Source organism: Chenopodium quinoa, unplaced genomic scaffold, assembly GCF_001683475.1.
Source record: "Chenopodium quinoa cultivar QQ74 unplaced genomic scaffold, ASM168347v1, whole genome shotgun sequence".
NCBI classification, from domain to species: Eukaryota; Viridiplantae; Streptophyta; class Magnoliopsida; order Caryophyllales; family Amaranthaceae; genus Chenopodium; species Chenopodium quinoa.
In genome coordinates, this window is record NW_018744268.1 from 3,489,533 (window position 1) to 3,500,787 (window position 11,255).

General features: G+C 43.9%; 1 protein-coding gene across 1 annotated transcript; it reads left to right on the forward strand.

The window, feature by feature from the left end:
- The first annotated feature begins 209 nt into the window (after window positions 1-209).
- LOC110694847 lies at window positions 210-644 on the forward strand. The gene has a single exon (XM_021872010.1). The coding sequence runs from the start codon at window positions 210-212 to the stop codon at window positions 642-644; it is 435 nt and encodes a 144-aa protein (XP_021727702.1).
- Window positions 645-11,255: the final 10,611 nt, after the last annotated feature.

Consider the following 11,255-nt stretch of genomic DNA (forward strand, 5'->3'; position numbering starts at 1 on the left):
TTGCTTACCACCCTCAAACGAGTGGTCAAGCGGAGATCACCAATAGGGAGCTCAAAGTGATCTTGGAGAAGACGATTGATAGAACAAGGAAGGATAGGTCTTTTAAACTCATCGACTATTTATGGGCGCATAGGACCGCCTTCAAAACTCCAATAGGGACCACTCCCTATAAGCTTGTTTATGGGTAAAATTGTCACTTGCCCGTAGAGATGGAGCATCGAACCCATTGGGCGATCAAGCAAATCAACTTTGAACTCCATAGTGCGGGTGAACAAAGCCTTCTCGAGCTACATGAGTTAAAGGAGTTGAGGATGAATTCTTACGATAGAGCAAGAATGTACAAGGCACGAACTAAGGCTTGTCACGATGCTCAAATTGTCAAGAAGGAATATGTCAAAGGCAAAAAAGTCCTCTTTTTCAACTCCCGCTTGAAGCTTTTCCCGAGCAAGCTTAGGTCAAGGTGGAGTGGGCCGTACACTATCACAGAGGTGTTCCCATATGGCGCTTATGAGATTTCCCAAGACGGGCATACTTCATTCAAAGTGAACGGTCGCCGGCTCAAGCCCGATTACGAAGGATTCCCAAGTGATGAACCAATTTTTGTGAATCTTCTTGATATGCATCATCAATTTGACCTTCCTTGATTAGTTCAAGGAACGTCGAGCTAACGACGTAAACCAAAATCGCTTCCGGGAGGCAACCCGAGTCTCTAACCCTTTTCAACTCTCTTCTTTTCTTGATGCTTTGTTATTTTTCTATCTACAATTTTGGATTGTTGGATTTTTGAGTTTTGATTGTGTTAGAATTTTTGGTATGCTTTGCCTTAGCATGATGGTATGATGTTTTAGTGTGTTTTGAAGAGGAGTGTTTGTGCATATTTTGTTGCAAAATGAGCATTTAAGTGAAAATTAGGTGGTTCGACTAAACTCCCTGAAGGTTTGGTCGAACTTTTTGAAAGGTTAGCCCGAACCTTCTTGAGTTCGGTCGTACCTCCTCTAGAAGCTAAATTTAAAAACTTTGTGCCAGAATTGCAGAAATTAAGGATTCAGAGTAGGTTCGACCGAACCTTAGTTCGCCCAAACATTATTGAGTTCGGTTGCAACTCCTCTACAATAGAAAACTGCAATAAAAAACCAACCCTGTAGTCCGGCCAAACCTTCCCAGTGTTCGGTCGGACCACTCCCCTACTTCAACTAGCTGTGTACAGACTATATAAGTTCCATTTGAGAACGTTTTGATGTAATTAGATTAACTTAGTTTCAATTTTATACATTTTTACCTTAATCTAGAGAGAGAAACACTATTAGTATTCATTTGGTAGAGAGAGAAATTGTGGATTTCTTCATTGATGAACTTGGATTTTGAAGAAGAAGCTTGTTTAATCTTTTGTAGATCTTCAACTTCAAATAATGAGCAATCTCTTACTCTTCCTCTATACCTTTGCGTTTAATTTTGTTTGTTTACTTTGATTTTCCTTCTTTGCTTATTGATCATGTTGATGCTTATTGATTTTGTGATTGATATTATTTTCCACATGATTTGTGAGTAGTCACTTAGCCAAGGGTGTGGGGATGGTGTAGTTGCTAATTGTTCATGCTTATAATATTGGGATTAAGTTAATTGTGATTAAAATCTTTGCATGCTTTATATTCTTTGATCTTCTTGCAAGTGCACATTGTTGGTTGACTAAAGGTGAATATTTGCTAACAAGGAACAGAATTTGACTTAGTTAAGGTTCATTACTATCGATTGTTCTTTGATTACACCTCCCAATATATGGTTCTAGTGTGGAAACATAGAGGCTATGTTAGGGAAACAAATTAACCCCAGAAGGCGGTTAGATTGGAACTTATTTCGATATACATGCACGTTTAGTTCACTATTGATTTGCTTTTTTGTTGTTGCATGATCAAGCGACATCTACATCTACCCATTTCCCATAGTGTTTAGTTATATTGATTTTAACTCGTTTTATCTTTAGTTTAATCTCTTAGTCATTCCTATCCTTTGTCTCGAGATAGCTTAAAGTCTAGTAATGAATGCAGTGTTTATGTGCTTCTCCTTGTGGTTCGACCCCTCTTCTTACCATATACTTGTATTAGGATAAGTCGAGTGTTATAAATTGTATTTGATTTAGGTGTAGTTATCTAACGAAGCGATTATTCCTTTATCAGCAGCTTGCTAGCAAGCCTCGCACTTGGTGCGGGCTGCTAGCTTGGCTAACCCCCTAGCACTCGGTATTCCGATGCTAGGGGTATATTGGTCATTGTTAATTTATTAATGGTTTCACGTCTCGTCTTTTATTATTTCCGACTCGACTTCCAACGCTCAGTTTCAACGCTCTAAGCTCGAATTTCCGACGTCTAAATAAACATTACTCGATTGACTCATTGATTCCTTTCGAATTAATTTGTCGCTTCGGATCGTTGACTACTTGGGTGTGACCCAAAGGGTTCAGTAAAATTAAGCTGTAACATTAATTATGCATTAATATTACTTATTAGAAGCGGCCTCCACCCAGGGATTTTGATCACTTGACCTTACTGAATATATTAGCTTTCTAATATTTTTTAACCCACTATCAGAATAATACACTTGTTCGAAGGACACTTTTCCTTTCAGCAGAGGATGCTAACTTTTACAGAACATCAGCCTGATTGTTCTTCGACGGGGGCACTTGACTTAGATGAAATTCTTAAAGTGTCCCCGCTTCAGCCTTGACTGCCTGTAGATACTTGATCATAGTCGGATGGGTGGCTTCAAACTCACCATGGTATTGGCTAACGACCAACTAAGAGTCTGAGTAAGCGTTAATTTTTATTGCCCCTACCGCCTTACACATGCGGATACCGGCTATCTGGGCTTCATATTCCGCCTCATTGTTTGAGACTTGGAACTTGAACCGTAATGCATACTCGTATTTGTTCCCTTCCAGGAATTCACATATTATGCCTGCACCACACCCGTTCATAGTAGAGCTGCTGTCTACATGCACCTTCCAAACCTGATCACGGTTATCCGGAGCAACTAGCCTTGTCATTTTGACAATGAAGTCGACAAACGCCTGACCTTTCACTACCTTTCTTGGTTCGTGGGAGATTTCAAGACTCTGCATTTCAATAGCCCATTTGAGCATTCTATCTGATGAGTCTAGGGTTGTCATTGGCCGCTTGAGGAGATGATATGTGTAGATCACCACCGGGATATGCCAAGAAGTATGGTTTCAACTTCATAACAAGCTAAATTTTTCAACCATGGGGTACAAGAGTTCGGCATTCCTGAGCACATGGCTAATGAAATAGACCGGGAGCTTATTGTCGTCTCTCTCAGCATGGAGAACAGCACTGAGGGCATTATCTGAGACGGCTAGGTACATGAAAAGCGTCTCTTTTGGTAAAGGGCTAACAAGCCTTGGCATGGAGTGTAAATATTCTATCAATTTCTTAAAGGCCTCCTCAACATCATCTCCCCATTCAAATCTAGTATTCTTCTTGATTGCCTTGAAGAAGTAATGACATTTGTCACCTGACCGGCTGAGGAATCTCCCAAACGTAGTTAGGCAACCGGTAAGCCTATGAGCTTCCTTAACAATGCGGGGTGACTTCATGTCAATCACCGCCTGTATCTTCTCGGGGTTAGCCTCTATCCCCCTTTTATCAATCATGAATCAAACAAACTTCCCAAACTCAAAACCAAAAACAGACTTTTAGGGATTTAACATGACCTTATGCCGGCTGAGTGTGGTGAAGGTTTCTCGGAGATCAGTAAGGTGATCCGTCTGTAGATTTGATTTGACTATCATGTCATCAATATACGCCTCTATATTCCTCCCAATTTGATTAACGAAGATAGTATTAATCATCCGTTGGAAAGTAGCCGGCGCATTCTTCAAGCCAAACGACATCACAGTATAGTAGAATAACCTCTGATCATTGACGAAGGCCGTCTTCTCTTGATCTTTTTTCCACAGGGATATCTGATGGAAGCCGAAGTAGGCATCCATAATACTCATCAAGGCATGATCGGCTGTAGAGGACCAGACTATCGATCTTTGGGAGCGTATAATTGTCCTTTGGAAATGCCTTGTTGAGGTCTGTGTAATCAACACACGGTACCATTCGGCTTCTTTACAACCACAACATTCGCAACCTAATCGGGGAGGTTACATGGCCAAATAAACCCAGCGTCCAACAACTTTTTTACTTCGGCAGCTGCCGCCTGACTTCTCTCCTTGTCGTGGTTTCTTTTCTTTTGCTAGATGGGCTTCTTTTTTGATCCATGGCAAGTTTGTGGACTGCGAGATCCGGGCTGATGCCTGACATCTCCACCACATAAAAGGCAAAGACTTCTTTGAATTCTTTCAGCAGATGGTGCAAGTCTGCACCAAGCCTTTCAAAGGCAGTCGTCCCCACCATAACCGTCCTCTCTGGACGGCTGTCGTCCAAAAGGACATCAATGTGCTAACCAACCAGCTGGGGACGGAGATCATCTAACTGCTCCCCGGTCAGCGATTGTTATTTCTTTTCCTTCTTTACCTCCACCAGCTTTTCAGTTTTTCTTTTATTTGCGGCTGCTGGAGGGGTGAATCAGGGTCCTTGACATCGTCAAGGTTTATTAGCTCCTTCAGTTGACCGGCTGCAAAAACAGCTGGCTTGACATCAGAGAGATAGCACTCTCTTGCCGTCTTCTAATCCCCGTTCAGGGAGCCAACAGTGTCATCATTCCTTTCATACTTGATAAGCATGTGAGCTGGGATGATGACGGCCTTGCACTCGTTTAGAGTGGGTCGGCCAAGAATGATGTTGTAGGCGGTCAGATCTTTAACCACTAGGAACCAAACAACCATGTGCCGCCTTGTCCCTTCTCCCCCAGTCGGATGGGAATGTCAATTTGTCCGACTAGGTTTACGAACCCTCCCCTAAAGCCAACTAATGGGTGGGAGATGTCGCGCAGGCCGTCCCGCTTGTAATTTAGCCGGGACAGACACTTGTAGCTAATGAGATCAGAAGAGCTACCCGTGTCTATGAGGATTCGGCCAACCAGCAAGTTGGCGACCTTGCACTAAATGACGACTGGATCATCATACGGTCGGCGAAATTTGCCCCGTTCCTTCTCAATAATGAGTAAGTCTAGGAATGTTCCACTTGAGGACACCTTTCCATCATCAACTGAATGGATCATCCTCTTCATATGATCCTTGGTGCCCCGGATGGTGTAGATCGGATCCTTGTCAGCATCTAAACTACTAGTAGGCTGGACAGTTTTTACGACTACCCCGGATTTGTCTTAGAATCCACTTTGGACTTCAATACATAGGACTTCAGCAAGCCCTTGTCAGCTAGATGGTCCAACGTTCGCTTAAGACTGTAGAAGTCGCTAGTGTCATGGCCACATCCTGATGGAAGTGGCAGAATTTATTCTTGTTCCGCGACTGAACGGAACTCTTCATAGGATTCGGCTTCTCAATGGTCAACCAGTCCTTCACCTCTGTAAGATGGTGTAGTAGTCTTCATTGAATTCATACCGCAAGACATACGGTTTGAATTCTTTCTTCTTCTTTTTGGATGGCTGATCAATTTCCTTAACCGCCTAAACTTATTTTCTCTTTTTGCTCTCTTCAGCTTTTTGAGCCGATTGAGCAGACCGAATCTCCTTTTGTTTATCAGACTTCTTTGAGTCAAACTGTCTGCTGGACGAGCAAAGCTCGGTAGCTTGAATAAAGCTCTCCGCCTCTATCAACGCCTCTTGAAGGGTGAAAACCCTTTTACGGACAAGATCGAACTTAAAGGTCATCCCGTCATTTAGACCCTTGAAGAAGTCTGTATAGGCTACCTCATCAGACAGCCCTTGGATTTTAATTCTCTTTAGGTTTAACCGCCTGACATAGGAGTGAAGCCCTTCTCTATCTCCCTGCCGAATGGTGCTCAAGTCGAGACTTGTCTTTTTGGCAGGGATGTTCATACAGAAGTTGGAGTCAAATAGGAAGGCAAGCTTCCTAAAGCTATCGATGCACCCGGCTAGCAGGTTAACAAACCATTGTTGGGAAATGCCCTTCAATATAGCCGAGAAGCACCGGCACCACATAGCATCTTCCAGCCCCTGCATGTGCATGAGGTTGGAGTAGGCCATGAGGTGGTCCTCCGGGTTGGTTGTACCATCATAAGCACCCACCGACACATTCTTAACCTTGGTCGGCTGTGCGGCGTCGGTTATCTCCTTGGTGAACACAGAAGTTTGTTCACCATGTTTTAGCAGTTAGAGCTGCCAGTCCAAAGGTTGGACGTTACATGCCGCCTGACCCCCAAAGAGGGCCGGCTGAATGAAATGAGGGGAATACGGGCAGTAGAACATAGGGGGTACATACGATGCATTCACGATCATATGAGGCCCAGAGTGGACGGTATTACCGCCTGTATTGCTCTCATGCAAGGATTGAGTATTCCTTTCGGATGTATTCTTGAAGGTGTCTAGAAAGCTCAAAGTAGAGGCTGGCTTAGACAGCTGCTGACTTCTCATGCGGGTGATGATTTCCCAAGCATCAGGTGTTTTGGGGTTTTTTATGTCCCTCGGGAGATTTATGGCTCTAGACTGGATTCAGCAAGGATGCCTATACCTGCTAAGATAACAGAGCACCGAATGGTCAGTGGTTTGCCTCCAAAGATTAAGTTAGTACGGCAATCGGAATAAAACGTGCGGAAATTAAGTTATCTGCTCGGATTCCAAGCTCTGGTGCTGTCTGTTTCGTGAGAACGACAGCTCTGTAATTTATGCAATGTAACGTCACGTGTCCCCATAAATGAGGAGTATGTCCCTATTTATAGGGTCTTTAGGAAGTGAGCCCTCCCAATGTTTTGATGACCTAGGTATTAGGGCACGCCGTTTTGCAGCGCCTCAAAGTTTTGGCCTTGAAGGCCGTCTTTTCAGAAGGGTTATCTAAGTGACACGTGTCACACATCCTGAGGGGCCATTTGGGCGCCTCCAAGGGTGACACGTGTCGCTCACTCATTGGTCCACTTAAGGCTAGTAAATACCACAAATCAGGAGCTATATCTGCTTGACACGTGTCACCATCTGGAAGATCCAAGCTGGCGCCCCTTCTAGTGACACATGTCAAACGTTGATTAGGCCACTTCGTAGGGTATAAAATACCCAAAACATTTGCCCCTCACAGGGGTCACATGCTTGGCACATGACGCCTGCGACAGGGGCGGAACTAGAAAATTTTTATTAGGGGGGCCAAACTAAGTATATGTACTAATTTTTGTAATGTCAAAAAGAGTGAGACCAATTCAAGTATTAAAAAGAAAATTTAAAAAAAAAAACTAAGTAATGAAAATATTTGAAAAAGGGATTCTAATATTCTAGAGTAGCGATATAATCTATTTAATACGAGATAGTAAAAGAAGTAAAACATTAGTATAAATTGCAAAGTACAATTAAAAATAAATAAATAAATAAATAATGCAAGGGATGGGGTTAGAACTTGGGATCTTGGAATTGACTATAAGTCACTTATCTACCAACTGAGCTATGGTATAACTAACATAAAATGCTGCAACAATTCATAGATAATTTAAACCAAGGGGGAGGCCATGGCCCACCCTATACTCCCTTGATTCCGCCACTAGCCTGCGACAGGTGTAGAACTGTGAATGGTTGTGAATTTCACTTTTATTGTTCACCTGATCCTAGGGTTTTACCATGGAGCATTTACCCCCACCCCTATAAATAGAGGAGTTGACCTCCCTTGGATTCACACTTGCGTGTATCTTTGGTAGAATCTTTGAATTTCTTACTTTCAAAAACTTGACTTCTTCGGCATCTGACACTCGGCCAGCTTAGTTCGCCTGATCAAACAGACGTCCCAGACCGGCTCCTCTTAGTACCTTATTCTAAGGTAACCGCCTAATCCTTTCTGTACTTATTTCTTTGCATGTTTTCTTTATCAAAAATGGTTTCCCAAACGCACCTGGCACGGCCTAGATTAGCAATCAGCCGGTCACTAGGGACGGATGAATCTAGAACTAGGAGTGCTGAATGCTCGTTCGAGAACTTTCCTTTGAGTACATATCCAAAACCGATAGTGTATGTGCCCCTACAGGACACGATGGATAGAACAAAGCAGAAGACCAGGAGATATAGGACGGATGGTTCTTAGTAACATTCGGAAAGTGAGACTGTTTTTTCGGACGGCTCCATTAGGGTGCCTTTCTCCGAAATTAATAAAGACCCCGCTACCAACATCAGCACTCCCAGCGACTCATTTCTAGAGGAGTGTGATGAAGAATATGAGAACCCCGGGCCGAGTGGATCGGTGTCGAATGCTGAGTTGGGGGAGGACACTGCTTGCACCAGCCGGCAGGCCCCTAGCACTGTAGAGAATTCTGATGATGGCTCCCCGTCATTATCCACCAACTACATCTCTGTTGACTCAGAGGAGGCGCAGTAGAACCTTAAGGCTGCTAGAAAGTCCCTCTCCGTTAAGAAGGGAGAGGGCTGGGAAGAGTTGTCTGCTTCCAGGCGGCATGCGTGCTCCTTATTACTTGCACGTTGCCGAAGGCAAGCGGAAGATCATGAAAGATTATCTTGGAAAGTTTCTTTCTACCCATGTCATGGGACATGGGTTCATATTTTCCGTGTCGGATGATATAGACACGATCACCTAGCTTAAGATGGCTTGCTATGGTGACTAGTGCTTCGGCTGCTACGGATACCAGCTGGGTATCTGGCAACTAGCCCCCAATTCTTAGGTTAAAATTCTGGGCTACGTTACCGCCTGTGAGATGTTGGAGATGGAGCTTAGTTTCGAGGCGTTTGCTCATATGCACTACCTGAGCAGAACTCCAAATGCAAGCGAGATCGACTGGTTTACTCTGACCAACCATACCCGTTAAATGATGACCCTGGGGAAGGAGAAAAAATGGAAAGACTGGAGGTCCAAGTTTTACATAATCTCTTCCCCAGATTTCCAAAAGAACAGGTGGTACAACCGCTGGACCCAATATCCGCCCCTCCTTGCTGGGAAGAAAGCCATTCAGCCTGTTCCCAAGCAGGCACAGGAGGAGATTTTTGATCGGGGACTTTATACTGTGGCCATCCAAAAAAAAAAAGACGGGGGTCAAGGAAGTTACCCCCCAAAGTTATATTCCCCGATTCGAGTGGCTCTCGGACAGGACGTACTTGGTCGTCTGTGGCCTTAGTACAGAGAAGTCGAGAGGTTGATGGCAACTTGAATTTATCAGCTTTGTTACCCACATTGTTTCATTTCTAACCCATGTTGGTTTTTTGGTGCAAACGTAACAATGGCAAAGTGTCCTTCTCACAGGAAGCCGGCTATCTCTTTAGCCTTCTACCACTTCAACCTCAAACGAGCGGATGTGCAGCTGCCAAGCGGCACTCCTCAAGTAGCAAGTTATTTAACCTTGAAATTTCTTCAATGAATTACTTAGTGTAATTTTTCTCAAGGTCTCACATTACAGTTCTTTACAGGGTGGCTCATCAAATCCTACCCCCTCTTCTCAGCCGGATCAAAAACTGCACAAGCAGTCGGCTGGCGACATTTACCAGAGTCGCCAAAAACATGTTGCCACTAAGTTGAAGAAGGGAACGGGCGCCTCTTCCCTCATTCACACTCTAACATAGCCGGACACTCAGCATCGAGTGTCGAAGAGTGGCAAGCAGCCACTCACCACTGTTGGTGCACAGCAGGCGGCAGCGAAGCCGTAGGGGGAGAAGAAGGTAAGTTATCCGACCATCCGGTCATACTTTTAAAAAACACAATTGTCTTCAAAAATCTTAACTTATTGTGTCTGCATTGACAGACGCTCCAGCGAGGCCAACTGTCCTTCAGATGACCAAGCGGATGCTCATGACGCTTGATCCTGAGGATAAGGCGGTCGTCAAAGGAGTCGGCACCCTTGACCTCGACGCCATAATGGCGCTTCTTTGCGAGGTAAGATTTATCTTATGACTTATGTTTATTGTTGAATGGTTTCTGATGAATTCTTTTTCTTTGGGATAACTGTAGGCTATGCTGCGCTTGAGCGGTCTTAAAGGGCCACTCAATGAAAAGACCAAAGAGGTAAAGGCAGCGAACGCTCGAGCCGCCTCTACCCTGGAAAAAGGTCACTTTGAGATTGCTCGAAATGAGATTCTGACACTTGATATGTTGTATTCCCAGGCGTCGGCAAATCTGCAAGTTTAGCAGAACTTAGAAACGCCGAGGCAGCGGGTGAAGGAACTCCAAGATGAGGTCAAGGGACTTAAAGTTAAGCTGGAGCCCCTCCAGGAGGCAAAAACCAAGGCAATTAACCTTGGGGAGACGATCAAGAGTCTCCGAGGGCGGTTGCAAAAGCAAGAGAACCAACTCCCGACCAAGTATAGGACCTTGATGGAGGACGAGAAATAGGCCTTGGTCAAGTAAATGATGGAAGAAAACGAAGCCATCATGCATGCGGCCTAGGCAGCTGTGCAGCCGTCAGCCGATTATCAGACTTGGAAGATCCAGTTTGATAAAGAAAATGACGAGTTCAATGCCTGACTCCTTAGGAAAGCTCACGAGGCGGCCGAGCGACAGGCGACTGAGGAGCGGAAATTGTAGGTCGTTATCTACCCTTTCTAAAAGTCAAACTAAATTTTTAAACCAACCCTATACTAGTATATGGTAAGTCAAGGGTCGAACCCAAAGGAATGGTGGGCGTTTGCCTATTGTCTATAGTCAAGCTATCCCGAAGTCTAGAGATAGGGTGTGAATTCTATACTAGGACAAACATGACAATTAAACGAGAAGAAATCAAATGTATAAGCACTAGGGCTGGGATCCACATGTAGTCATAATGGAATCAACTGATTGGTAGGTCAAATTGGCTAAGTCAAACAATGTGATGGAAGAACAATCATGCAACTAATAGAGAATATCAAGCTATTCTCCTAGAGGTCTAACTAGCGTCAACTACGATAAAATCTAGCTAGGAAACTTCACGAGACACCTCAATCGTGTAAATGCAAGTCGCAAATCAATCGTCCATATCAATGTGAACTTACAATGCAATCTAGTGCAACAATCAAAGTTGGCCAATCTTCAATCAATCACACACATGCACATGATCATGAACCAAATTTAATCACATTATTAACTCCATCAATTATCCCCAATTAGCACTAATCCATTACTCATACATGCTTCACCATTACCCTAGCAAGCAATCTACTCACTAGCCATTGAAATCAAAATCAAAACAACACTAAGCAACAAA